A 14,108-nucleotide genomic window follows, 5' to 3' on the forward strand; every position below is an offset into this window, starting at 1 on the left:
GCTGTGACAAAAGGATGTCTCAGGTAGGAGAAAGGGCGAAGAGATTGTTTGACTACTGCAGCAGGAGCAGCAGCAGGAAAAGGTCAGCTCAAGCCTCAAAAACAAGTACGTGATAGATAAATGCTATGTCAAAGGCTAAGTGGCATTTGTGGCATTTTCAGCTCAGATGCACAAGAAGCTTATGTAGATGACACAGTGATGCAATACGTGTGTCTAATCCTGTTAACAATGTTCCACAGAGTGACATGTCTTTCTTCAGAGTACATGCCGAACTCTGGTTTTGGATTTAGAAGCATTTAGGTACCTGAAGTTCTGCTTTTGTGCCTTCCCTCAGGTGTTGTTTTTCTCGCCTACAGTGAGGATCTCCCTGTCTGCCCTCCACCTGGGTCTGTCTGGAAGCACAGCCTGGGTATGTCAGCGCCTCTGATCCCCACAGGGTCTGGGATGAATACTCAGGGACACGACATGATTCATGCAGTCACTCACTTTGGCTGTGGGATGTTTAGTAACTGCTGCAACCCAGGCCCTAGAGGCTGTACTTGCAGACGGACAAGGTTTCTGAGGGCTCCAAAGTCTGTGCTGAAGTAATATGAGATGGCTGCTGAGAGAGCTGAGGAGAGAGACAACCTGGAAACTTTCAAAAGATGCACCCTTGATTTTGTTGTCTAATCTATCCCAGCTGTGTCCTCCCCACTTACTCCTAACTCCTGTGTTTTCCTTTGATCTGAAAGCTGATTCAGAGGTTACCTGTGGGCTACCTGGCAAGCACAGGTAAATCCCTTGTGGGTGGAGAGCTGTTGAACCAGGCAATTCCTGTGTCTTTAACCAGTGCAAGAACACAGAAAGTATCTTCTGCCTCATCCACCCACTGTGAAGCCCTTACACAAGGCCCAGCTCCCCTGTTGTTGTTGAATTGAACCACTGCTGAGCAACCCTGGCTGCTGTTTCACTTTAGGGATTCTCTCCTATCCCTGCCTAAGCCCATTGGGGCCCTCAGGTGGTGCTTTCTGTCACCTAAGCAACACAAATGATAGCTAAAGGGCTTTTCTCCATGGCTACTTTTTAACACCAAAAGGAATTTTTATAAAATCTTTGATGGTTAAGATAGAGATACTTTGAAGGTACCCCTTTTCTTCACAGCCATGTTAATTTTACACTAATGAGAAAGCACTCTTAGACGTCTGGAAGCAGCTGGTTTCTCCAGCTGAAATAACTCACTCCAGGGTCAGCCCAAAGATCAGTGGCAAGAATTCCTGGCTTCCTCTCATGGAACCATGTCCCTGCAGCACCCCTAAGTCCAAAGGGTGTTAAATCCTTCTTGCAGAGAAGCAGAAGGCCTGGAAACTACAAGCATCCTACCCCAGGAACACGTTCACGGATCCAATGCTTCATCCAACAGAGAACACAGCACATTTTTATACTCAACTTCTACAAATCCTACTGAAGGCCTGCAATTAGGGAAAACCCATACAGTTCAGCAAATGATGTTTTCTCATTGAACTTAATGCTATTATGACTTCATCATGAGTGACAATTTCTTAGATCACAGAAATGGAAAGACATAGGAAACTTCCTATAGCCAGTGAGTAGTTCCAACCACCCCTTAAATAAGCTCACCTGTGTTTACTAGGATTTGTTTTCTAAAACTGCCCTAGTCCTATGCTTTTTCTGTCTTTTTCCTTGGGGTACTATTCCCTCCAATGGTCAAAACCAGAACAATTTTTCATTTGTGCTAGAATGGTCAACAAAAGCATCTAAAGTTAACAAATTTCAAAATGAGTATGAGAAATCTACCATTCTCAGAAAGATGGTGAAATATCTGATATCCACCAAAGTTAAGTGGTGGCAAGGACACTTAAATGGAAAATACTTAGCATGTACTAAGTTAAAATATGCCAATTTTTCTTTCTCCTGCTTCCACCACCCCCTTTTTTGACACAGACTCCTGTACTCCTGCTAGAGATGCTTCTCAGGTAGATTCCTGGTTGATCAAACAGGGTACTTGGAACAGAATTTGTTTTAACGCAATAATTCACAGGAGCATCCCTCCCTGTTGTGCTCAAAGATCTATGATACCCAGAAAAATTGTTTTATTTAAGTAATATGTGAGCTACTTTATGGATAGGTTTTTTTGTCCTGCTGGTCCCAAAATCCCAGATACCTTCCTTCTAAAAACAAAAGTTGGGGGCGGGGGGGGGGGGGTGGAGAGTGGAAAGAGCAAGCACTGCGAACCTATGATCCTCCAATAGCAAATTCTTTAAATATTCCAAGGAGCATATATCACATAAATGAAGAGCTGTGAAAATCCAGAGCTTTTGCTTTCTTTTGGTGGGGTTGTTTCATCTCAACGTTTTAGCAAAATACCCCTCAAAGTAACAACAGTCTTGCCCAGATATCCCAGGCTATCACATACTGCCTAGCTGTTAGAATTACATCATTTGTCATTAGCACATCTCACCACCTAGAAGGTGGTGGGAGGAAACATTTAGCAATCTCCAAAGCCATGCAAAATTCTCTGCAGATGTCCTTCCTCAACTTTCCCTCTCTTCCCTAAGTTCACTGAGCACCTAAACTGGATTTGGGGGCAAACTGACCCTAGACCTTACAAAGCAGAATGCAGACACTGTACCGTGATGAGAGGAAGGTCCATCAGCAGTAACAAAGGTCAGAATTTAAATTCCAGAACTGCTGAAGCTGCAGGCAAATGTTTGCCAACACTTGTCAGGCTTCATCTCTTCCCTGTTTGAAGAACAGATTATTTCTCAAGACCAGGGAACAGTGTAATATTTACTCCCAATGTCCTTCTTGAGAATCTGAGCTGTTGGCCAGTCCCACAAAGGTCCTTTGGGTAGTGACCACTCATGCGGGCTGAGCTTGGCTCTTCTCCAGAGGAAGCATTCATAAAGCCTGTTTTCTCAGGGCATCAGAAAGTCACACAGAAGAGGCACTCTCCAGCGGTGGGCAAGACCACCATTGACCAAAGCAAAATCCTTGGCTAAAATGGCATCCAATTGATCCATTTTTCCATACAGATTCGAAGCTCCTTCTAAGGTTCTCCTTTTGTGCTTCAGTAGGCACACCATCTACTTCACATCTACTGAGGCAAAATGCCATAAGGGCATTTGAAACCAAGGGCACGTCATTAACAAAAAAAAGAAATGGACAACTGACAGGTAAGATTAGTTCCTGATTTAACGTGACACTGAATGCAAAGTATCCAGACCTGATCGGCTGTCATTCATTCCAGATTCATGTTATCTTAACAAGAAAGGAATGTCCAGCAGTAACATCTTCACAGAAATGATTTTGATTGTGGAATACCTGCAAACTGCATGATTCTTGGTTTCTTTTTTAATGCCAGTGCATTTCACCACATACTTTGGTCTGCAGAAGAAAGATGCCAGAAGATACTTCCATAGACTAAATAAAAATATGCCAGTTCCTGCTCCAGCTCCTATTGTATTTGTGCATTAAAACTACACCAAAGCTACAGAAAGTAAGGGAAGTCTCCTGTTGCATTACCAGAACAGCACCAATAAAATTTAATTTATAATTTGATAGTTTCCCAGTTCCCAAAAACATCAGGAAAGGCAGCATTTCTTACAGGGCTAAATGCTACAGGGAAATGCTGGAAATGCTACAGTTCATTTGAAAGCAAAATCACCCAGGCTCCTGCACAAAAATTATTTCCACTCTAGAATCCTTTAGGATAGTGAATGAGCTAAGAGCCATCTTTCCTCTCACTTCCCAATTGGCTGAACTTCTTATAATTCAGGTTTTAGAAGCTCAGAACAAAATTTAGTTTCCTAAGTGAGAAAAGGGGAGGTTTACTTATTCTAGCAGGGGTAACAAGCATGAAACCCAAGAAACACTTGCACCCATCTCTAGGCAGGACAAGCCAGATGTGAGAGACTGCAGCATTTTGTAACGCTAACTCATGCTCCAGGACTCCCACCCCACTTCCTACATGCACACATGATTTGGAAAGGTAAATCAGTGAAAAACTGCAAAATCAGTAAAAACCGAACTACTGTTCTTAAATTTCCTTTGAAATACCTAGTACTGATGAAAGGTTCTGTAGAGAACTATTATCTTCTTACTTCTTCCCAAACTAAGAGCTGTATAAGCAAGTTCCCAGCAGGGAAGACGACTCACAAGAACAACATGTAGGGATGAGAGGAGATAGCAGCCTTTGGATATTTGCTCAGCTTCCTCACATATGAGGCTTGTATTTTTCCAATGTGTCTGAGGCGTAGGTGCTATGGAATACACTGAAATCTTATCTCTCAGTTGGAGGTTGTGTTTGCTTCCATTTCCCAAGCTAAATAAATATCAGGTAGACACTTAATGACCCACAGTGAAGACAGGGACAGGAGGAGCCACCTGTGCTGCACTGGAACAAGATGCAACTCTTTCTGGTTTACATTCTAAATATACCCCCATTTTTTTGCTGCATGTAGAGCTCACAGACAGACATCTGTGGATAAGATGCAGGTAAATAAAAGTCCTACTATTATCGCCCTACCTCTGAGAGCAGATCAAAGAAGAGGGAAGTGCAACTACAGCCCCCGAAACCTGACTATGTAAGTTGTACTCTGCCCACCTCTTTTTACCTTAGCAAGGATACTGACAGAAGTGAAATGGAAAAAGGAGATATCTGAATACTTTCTGTATGCATAATAAAAATTTTAGGAAACCCAGAACACTTTCTTATGAGAAACATTATAATTTTCTACTCATTTGCATTTTTGGAGTGGAAATGTACTACATGTCACAAAAAAATTGCACCAGTGCAAACCTCACTTTGGTTTCAATAAAATTAAAAGGTTAAGTATTTAACATAGGAAATAAGAAAGATATGGGTAAACAAGATCATGTGGATCTTGTGAAGAACCTTTTGTACTAATAGATCATATGAATTGGCCTGCAGGTTTAAAACAAGGAAAGTCTAAATTCCAAAAAGGAGGATCTCTGAACTCCTGATCAGAATTTAAAAAACAAAACAAAATGTGAAAAACAAATTTGCAAGCTCTTCTATGGATAATAACCATGGAGTCTCCAGCCTGGGAGACCTGAACACAACAGAGGTCCTATGAGAAGGGTTGAGCCAACTTAGCTTGCAGGTACTGCGTTTTTGTTTAGACCCCCTTGTCAGATGCTAGTGGAGAAATTCCTCACAAGAAGACTCATTCTGGACCAGCTCCCATACAGGGGAGGGCAGGAGGATACAGGACTGTCCCTGGGCTATTTAACCCTGGAGGAGAAGTGACAGATATGGCCCAGTTCCATACCCAGTCCCAGATGGAAGGCACCTGGAGTCCAAGGCAGTGCAGAGTTATTCTACATGTGCTGCCCAGCACTGCACCAGGGATACCATGTGGATCCAAGTTGTTCAGAAACCAGCTTAAAGATGTTTCCATGGCATTGTACTTGCCCACGTAGAATCACCTTAGCACCCTCAACATGCTGGAATATAACACATGAAATTGCAGCTGCTATCTATTTCCCTCACACCTTACTATTGAGGAATACCAGGTTGCAATCATGGACTTGTCTCTAACATTTTAAATACAGATTTATAAGAGAAAAGAACAGATGCATGATTAAGAAGTCAAGATGCACGAACAGCTGTTCTTGCTTTGTGAAATTGACATCCTGAGTAATATTCATGAAACAGAGAATTGGACCCCAGAATGAAAAAGCTTTTAACACTCTGTCCTGGTTTCAGCTGGGATAGAGTTAATATTTTTCATAATAGCTGCTCAGTGCTGTATTTAGGATTTAGTATGAGAATAACTTTGATATTTTAGTTGTTGCTAAGTAGTGCTTACTCTAAACCAAGGACTTTCCAGCTTCCCATGCTCTGCCAGCACAAGAAGCTGGGAGAGAACATGGCCAGCATAGCTGACCTGAGCTGGCCAAAGGGATATTCCATACCATAGACCATCACACTTGCTATATGGACCGGGAGAAGAAGTCCAGGAGGTGCTGATGGCTGTTCAAAGACAGGCTGGGCTTGAGTCAGAAGGCAATGAGCAATTGTAGTGTGCAGCACTTGTTTTTCTTGAGTTTTATTCCTCTCTCTTTTTTGTTACTTCCCATTTCATTACAATTATTGTTATTACATTTTACTTTATTTCAGTTACTAAAATTGTTCCTATCTCAATCCATGGGTTTTACCTTTTTCCAGTTCTCCTCCTCATCCCACTGAGGGGGACTGAGTGAGCAGGTGTGTGGTACTTAGCTGCCAGCCAGCGTGAAACCACAGCATACTTGGAACTTCATCCTCCACCTGGCTGGTCCGCAGAAGATAACTCTAAAATACGTTACTGGTCAATGTTATTTGGCCCAAAAATCCCTGGGCAACCAAGAAGCTTCATTCACATCCAACAGGTCCTTTTATTCTGCTCCTCTTTGTGTCACAGCAGAGAGCAGCCTCATCAGAGAGGGATGTTTGTTCCACTTGTGTTACAGGGAGGTTATTTTAATGTTGTTTTCTGTGTCAACGTTACGTTGGCGCTTCTTGGTTCTTCTTTGTGACACAACCCAGCCAAGTAAAGAACCCAGCAGGACTCCGGCTATTGCAGTCACAATGACTGCCCAGTAGGGGACTGAAGATTCTGTTTTCTTCAAGCTGAGGTCCGAATTTCCAAATCCACTATTTCTTCGCGTGGAAAGAAAAGGTTTCTCCTACAAAGGGAGAGCAAAGGCTTTATTGACCACAGACCACTCGATGGGAAGCATTAGTATTCCAACAATATGCCACTGCCCCTTCTCAGAGAGAAATGGTAGATCTTTAGACAATCAGCTGGTTTTGCCTTCTCTCTATCTTAGCCCAAACACTCTCCTGCTCCATTGCCTGGAAATACCAAGAACACAAAAAAGAGCCACCTCAGAATCAGGAATGGTGGCATCACTTCCTAATTTGCTTGCTGCAAACAAGCAAATGGAAATAGATAGACTCATTAGAACTAGCTTTAATGAGAGGCTTTCCACTGCAGTGAGGATAAATTTTTTGTCTTAAATTTTAAGTAGATTTCCCTGTCTCTAACAAAAGGAGAATATATTTTAGCTGTTCGAAACCTTTACAAAGATACTCTTTTAAAGAGCTGTGTGTAACTTCACCGGTATGAAGAAAGGAGAAAATATAGAGGCAATTAATGGAGAGACCTTTACTTACAGGGTTTGGACACCTGAGTTTTGATCTGTCATGGGTAAAGTTGTTGTAAGTCTGCTTTTCACCAACTGGCTCCAGCTAAAGAAGAGAAAAGCAATGTTAAACATAATGATGAATTCTTTTCTTCTCAGACTCTCTTGATTCAGACAGTTACGACTTCTTATCCAATCTTTTGCTGCTCGCACTAACGAAGAAGTGTGGTAGAAGGAGCAGAGGAAATTTTGCAAACATTTTAACACTTACGAACTGAGGACATTGAAAATCTGATGTACTGGCTGCAGAATAACTCCTTTGGAAGGAAGGAATGGGATAAGTGTTTCTTCCTTTTGCATTGCTCTGAATACAAGGTATTTTAAATGTTCAGCTAAGGCAAAGTGGTTCACTATTACACCCAGTTCTGCCACGTACTTGTCTCAAATGGCAACGTAAACCACAAAGGAAAAACCCCACATGACTGATGTTAGACATACTACTTAGCACATTACTTAAAGAAAGGTGCTTGGGTGTTATGGTGATAGGAGTTACTTCAGAAATTACAGAGTTACAGAGAGAGGATGGGACAATGCCAACCTTTGCAATCTTCACTCAGACAAGAAATTCCCTGGGAATTTTAGCTGAAACTGGGATTGCAATCTTGCAAGAAGCGAGTTAAACGGGGCCTTTTATATTATCAGTTGTCAGCTAAGTTGCAATAGCTGACCACAAGCTCACCCTGAGCCCATTTCCAACCCAACATAAAATATGCCCAGGCTAAGGGCAGGCAGTTGTGCTTGGCTAGGAGCGCACATACCACCGGTTGCCATAGTTAAGCTAACGAGTAGAGGCTTGCTCAGTCATGTTAACTGAAGTGTTTACAACTGTTGTATGGACATGACTGAAGTAATGACTTCAAGATTGGTCCATAGAGAACTGCAAAGCTGTCATCCAGCACTTCTGGGAATACAGTACAGAGGACGGCTGTTGCTATTGTCCATAATGGCATTTACTGTCCTCAAGGGATTAAAGTGTCAGCTGCATGCTGAAGAGAAACAATACAGCAACAAGACCAACACAACATGGAAAAAACCAGATTTTATCCATAATATTCTCATATGGAAACACTGAGAATACTTTCTCTCTCTAGTTCATTTTTAATAAAAAGTTAAAAACAGAAAGAAATTAGCAGAAACTGAAAAATAAAAAGATATGAACCACAGGGAAGAGAAGAAAGCCAACAAGTGAAGAGAAAATGAGAAGCAAAGCAGGGTGCCAAGTTTTGCTGATTGTTGTGGGGTCCCGATAGACACTTTTATGACTCCTAATCACTTGGTCCACCCACCAGCTAATGCAGTGAAGACTAAATTTGGTAGTTTTGTTGCACCTTAAAGGGAACCGCTCTGTTATTTGTACGATGCGTGGCTCATATCTCACAGCATTCTGCCTGCAGTGCAACTGGTTCTTTGTAGGTAATTGTAATTCTTCCCATGCCAGGGCACTTGGTAAGGATTCTGGCACAGAGCCCAGACAAAAGATGATAAAATGCAAAACTCTGTAACCACCCATGCTTATGTCATCTCTATGCAATCTGTTCTTCAGGAGCATTAGCTTCTGAACTATAAAGATGACAGTATCCTCAGGTCGGTGAGCATACAGGACAAGTTCTGGAAGAAACCCACAGCTCCTCTAGAGCATGTGGCAAGCATGGAGGCAGAACGCAACTCTGTCCCTGTGTCTCCTCACCTCGGCCAAAGATCTGACAAGGTGGGTTTGTGACCAGCGCAAAACCCTTTAGACTACAGAGTCCTCTAACATCAGAGAACATGAGCACACTTTGTTTTGCACGAAGCCAAAAGGGCGAAGTACATTATGGCAAGGCAGAGACTCCGTCAACTATCCCAATCCCTGCCTACCCGCACGGTGGCCAGGCACCGTCTGGCCCTTTATGTGCACTGACAAGAATCCGTGTCATTTGGCCATAGGCCTGCAGCCTGCCGAGCTTTTCAGGGAACAGGGAAACAATACAGCCTTACAGTAAGCTTGCACAGCCTTGCCGTACAAGGACTGCAAGGGAAAAGCAGGGATGTGTTACAAGAACTAGATTTAAATAGTAAACAGTAATATCTGCAGTTGGCACAGACTGACAGATGTCTATGGGAGGGAATAGCTGTGCTTTGCATCAGTAAGAACCCCATCCCTGCCACCCCAGTAGAAAGCTTTGTGTCAATATCCTTGTATGCGTAGGAAATGAGTGACAGTCTGGATAGAAAAAAAACCTCTGGTGGCATAGGAAAAAAGACTGATGGTGATTCAGGAATGAGTAATGGTCAATAGGAATACCACATGGCAACAGAAACCCAATTTAAGACCACCATATGCCCAGGTACTGTCTCTTTTTTTTTTTTTCATTAAACTCTCAGCCGTGTTTAATTTGAATTTTTCTACATTTGCCGGGGGTTTCTGGCCCACCATTAGCCCTCTTTAAGCTATGAAGTAGAGTGAAGCCTACCAGCCTGCTGCCTTCTGGAGTCCCAGACAAGGAAGCCTGATGGAAAACAGGCAGATTTGCTGTGCGTGCACAAATCAATTACTCTGAGCATGTGCTTGCATAGTACATTCTATAATCCTGGACCTACAGCTCATATGCTATACTGGGCAATTGCACAGATTCCTGCCCTGCATTTTCCAGTCCTTATTTACAATCTCGTTCTGGGGTATCCTGTAAACTTCTTATCTTGCTCAAACTTTTACTTGGACAGAAAAGAAATTCCCCTCCATTTATGCTTGTTTCTTGTACAAACCGTGATGCAAGATTTCTGCTAGCGCAATGTATTTGGTTATTGGAGGAAATGTCGCTGTGGCAAAAAAATCCCATAGTCTTCCTTCCAATGTGGGGAAACATTTCTGAAAGCAACTGTGACCTTGGAGTTATCGAGTCTACCATGTGCATCTGACACCTTCTTCCAACACAATTCGAAAGCTATCACTTCCCCCCAAATGACAGATGGAATGTGATTACAAGCATCATAAGTTTGATTCCAGCCCCCCATTAGTTTTAGTGACTCTACTAAAACTGCCTCAGATACAAGAGTGGGTGGTACAACATGTCCACACTATTAATGGCAGCAAAAATTCAGTCCCATATAAGTTTTCCCAATAAATATAACAGAATTCACTGAAGAAGGGCAAGCTCATTGAACAGACATTTTCAGCAAACCTACAGAACTAAATGTTTAACTAGGCTGACTTTTTGGATTTAATGCAAGTTATTTACCAAATCAGAAAGGAAGTTTTCATTACATTAAGACTCTTGGGACTTCTCATTTTGAATGAGCAAAGACTTATACTGTTTCATGCAATAATCACTTTGGATTACATTCCTATGCAATGCAGAGTGAGAAGAATCTCAGAGTTGAGCAACCCCTCTTGTTAGGACATCAGTTTTATGTCTTGCTTACTCTTTTGTTTCAGACACCTTTCTCATGATTTTTTGTAGATACTGCTACCACAAACACATAGAGATCTAAATGGTAACCACTTACCATATTATTCCAGAGAGCCATGGCCATCTCAGCATAGCCTCTTACACTGAAATGAAAGCAGTCTGCAGCAAAGAAACTCATATCTGGCTTGCTGGTCTGCAATAAAAGCAAACATTAATTTCTTAGCAAATTTCAACCTTTGAGACTGACATATTATATCTAATAGTACACTGTACTTGATATATCCACCTCACAATTTTGGTATGTTCCTAAAGGCAATATGCTCATGTTTTCACACTGGAAATAAACTTAGGTGCTCCTAACTATGGGCTGATTACTGCACCTTGAGACCTTCTGTGTAACGCAGCCTGCTCAACTTCACACAGAAATTTTCATAACAAAACTAAACTTATCATTAAGCCAACAGTCACAGCTGTAACAAGGACCCTGCCATTGACCCACATTCCGTTTTGTACAGAACTGATAAAAAAGTAATTATTGCATTGTAAACTTCTGTGACTCAGACTTACAACCTTTCAAGTGTTGAAATTTCTGCTGAATTTCAGATAACAATAAAAATGGTGGGCTTATCCAACTGTGGTAAATGTCTGTTTTAGGGAGAATTTTCCTCATCACTACCTGTATGGTGACCATTGGCCAACCTTGTAGGCTGACAGAAAAAAAAAAGGGGGGAGGGGGATGGTATGAAAAAAGGATTTGTACTATGCAAAACTGGATTGTTTTGACGAGGATTCATGCTGGATATTTGTATCCTTAACTACACAGTATACATAATGCAAAGGCTGGAGAAAAGAAGGAGAATCAGTGTTTGATTTCAAAGGCTGCTTCCTGTTTCTGTGCTTGGATGAGTCAGAGATTCAAGTGCTGGTCTCCATTTGAAGAAAACCTGAACACATTCCATAACCTAAATTGGGAAACTGTGGTAAATGCTAACCAACATCAACAAGGGAAGCAACATGCAGTTTAGAGTAAGTCAGAGGGTGCCTAGTTTATGGGTACGCGCTATGAATGTTTCCTAAAGACGTTCTGAGTCACAGGCAGCACTGTGAATCTTCTTGCCTTCCTGTGAGACCTCCTGTCTTCTCGTCTCTCACTCTTACCACAGATTCCACACCGCGCCACTAGACTGTGCAAAGAGAAGAAAACACAGTCCTTGGGCGTGGATCTTACTAGCTTAAGAGAAATCAGGATACTGGCCCTTGCATAATGGGAAAGCAAAACAGGACTCACACTATCCAGGGGCAACAAGGTGTTCCGGAAAAACGACTGGATGACAACAGCAAAGTCCTCCCGCTGTTCGTACCGACCGCTGTTGATCAGCTGCAAGGCTTCAGCCTGCGTGTGGTGTAATTAGTGAAAACAGAAGAGTTACTTGCAAGGCTCATCTAACATTTGTCAGCTATCAGAAACATGCAGATTACACATCTTTCAGTGTAGGAAGCTGTAAATCATTAGTGTAAGTCCAGCTACATGTTATAAAGCAGTCAAGAAAATGGCTAAGAAAATAATTTGGTTCATGAAGAGTTTTTCATGAGGAAAATGCACAGAAGCTGGATTATTTCAAAAAATGAAAAAGTAAAAAATACAAAGTATAAATTTAAGCAAAATACTAAAAAATATATTCCTTAATTTAAAAAAATAAAACAGAAAAAAATGTAGTTCAAACCCTACTTATAGAAATCAAAACTGCACAATCACAATGAGATTAGAATTTGCAGAATACTCTAAAAGAAAGGAACAAGGCCAACATTTTTAGAAGTGACAAATGGGTCCAGAATGCCAGCTTGAGGCTGAAGTGCACTTGATTTTTCAGAAAGGTATGCTTGAATTAAAATAATATTTAAGCACTGAAAAATTATCTGCTGCTTTCAAAAATTATGGCCGCCGATATTCATACAAATAAAAAAGCCCATCTCATTGTACCTTAAGGTGGGTGTAACTGCTAATGCTCCTGGACATATCTCAAAACATTCCTATTCCCTCTTCCTTAGTTAAGGAAAATGACCCCTCGAGTAGGCTTATACCACCATTACCCAGGGTGAATTTCTTGAGCTTTGTTAGATTCATTGGACAACAGCCACTGCCAGAGCCAGAATGGAGAACATAACGCGATGTGATACCGTGATTCCTGTATTCGTAAGAACATCGATGGAAAAAGCTTCTGCTCCAATAGCTATTTATAGCTTCTGTTAATTTTGAGTGAACCTTATGCCTGAGGCTATGAAAAGTTACTCTCAGATGGCAAGCTGGCCCACGGTTGGTTTAGTTAATTTCTTCTGCTAAGAGTAACCACAAAACAGCTGATGCAAGGTCATTTGTCACTCTTGCAGTGACATATTAATTCATGTGAGCTGCTCATTGGACTCATAACAGACAAACAGATCAACAAAGCAGCCATCATTACTAAATCCTTTTCGGCTGTTGAAACAGCAGCTGGAAACAGAACTGGTCTCCATCTGCATCCCGCTCAGAACTGAGGTCACATCACAAGGCCATGTAGAAAGCCTTGCACTGCTACTAACTGGTTAGCTGGGTAGGGTTTTGATTAGGCTGTAGCCAAGTTGTTTCCCAGTTATCCCTCTCTGTACTGCTGAGGATATGCAGGAGAGGAAGGGCAGGGAGGGAAGCAATATAAAGAGATATAAGTGAAGATGACCTGTTACAGAATCAATGCATTACCTGAAAATCTCTGTTAGCTCTCTTAATTTCTTGTAATTCAGAAGAATTTTCCTCTGGGTTTAAGAAACACGGGCAAAGTTTCCTTCAATGAAAGAAATACTAGAATTAAAAGCCAGTCTAGGATAGTTTATTCACAGTTCTTCAGCACTGCGTGTCTGCTTCAAGAAGCTCAGGATCTGTGCTCAGAGCTCACATGGAGAAGGGAGAGCCACCCTGGTGGCTTAGGATTGGACAGATACTTCAGAAAAGAAAAATCTCTACTGGCTTACTTTTCAAAATGAACATGTATCACAGGTAGAAAGAGCTGCAGGATCCACAATGAGTCAAACACAAAAACGTGTTCACTATGCCACACATCAGCAGAAAATCATGTGTTAGAATAACAAGAAAAGCCACCCCATGAATGGGCTTACAGCAGAGTTTCAGACATCTTGGAGGTTAAATTAGAAAAGACAAATTTTTCATATAGTCTGAGTCCTTGCACCACTGTTTTATTATGTTACCTTCATAACAAGAGGTAATAACTTGTGCTTCACTGAAATTCATCTTCTAAGAATGTGCTTGGAATGAATATGAAGACATTGGGCAAGATCATCAATTCATTATTTCCCCTTTCAGTGTGCTCCTGCAGTTAATCACTGGTATTTTTAAAAATCTGTGCCTGAGTTAATTTGAATTCATTTGGCATCACCTTCCAAATACTGGTCTTTGTTATACCTTTCTCTGCTAGACTAAAGAGCCTTTTCATCTCCATTCTGATGCCTTTAAAGACA

The 14,108-nt window shown here is 41.6% G+C and overlaps 1 protein-coding gene across 10 annotated transcripts in view; it reads right to left on the minus strand.

Annotated features, from left to right (window-relative positions):
• Window positions 1–6,055: 6,055 nt before the first annotated feature.
• PLB1 (phospholipase B1) overlaps window positions 6,056–14,108 on the minus strand; it is a 79,137-nt gene continuing 71,084 nt past the window's right edge. For 9 of the 10 annotated variants that reach the window (XM_040060352.1, XM_040060347.1, XM_040060351.1 and 6 more), the window contains 5 exons: window positions 13,336–13,417; window positions 11,887–11,991; window positions 10,696–10,791; window positions 7,181–7,255; window positions 6,056–6,690 (listed from right to left, as the gene is read on the minus strand). In XM_040060352.1, the coding sequence (XP_039916286.1) occupies window positions 6,469–6,690; window positions 7,181–7,255; window positions 10,696–10,791; window positions 11,887–11,991; window positions 13,336–13,417 (580 nt within the window). In that variant the 3' untranslated portion in view covers window positions 6,056–6,468. Of the gene's footprint in view, window positions 6,691–7,180; window positions 7,256–10,695; window positions 10,792–11,886; window positions 11,992–13,335; window positions 13,418–14,108 lie in introns of those variants that run through there. The other variant, XR_005700252.2, reaches the window with a different exon arrangement.

This window comes from Hirundo rustica, chromosome 3 (assembly GCF_015227805.2).
Source record: "Hirundo rustica isolate bHirRus1 chromosome 3, bHirRus1.pri.v3, whole genome shotgun sequence".
Lineage (NCBI taxonomy): Eukaryota > Metazoa > Chordata > Aves > Passeriformes > Hirundinidae > Hirundo > Hirundo rustica.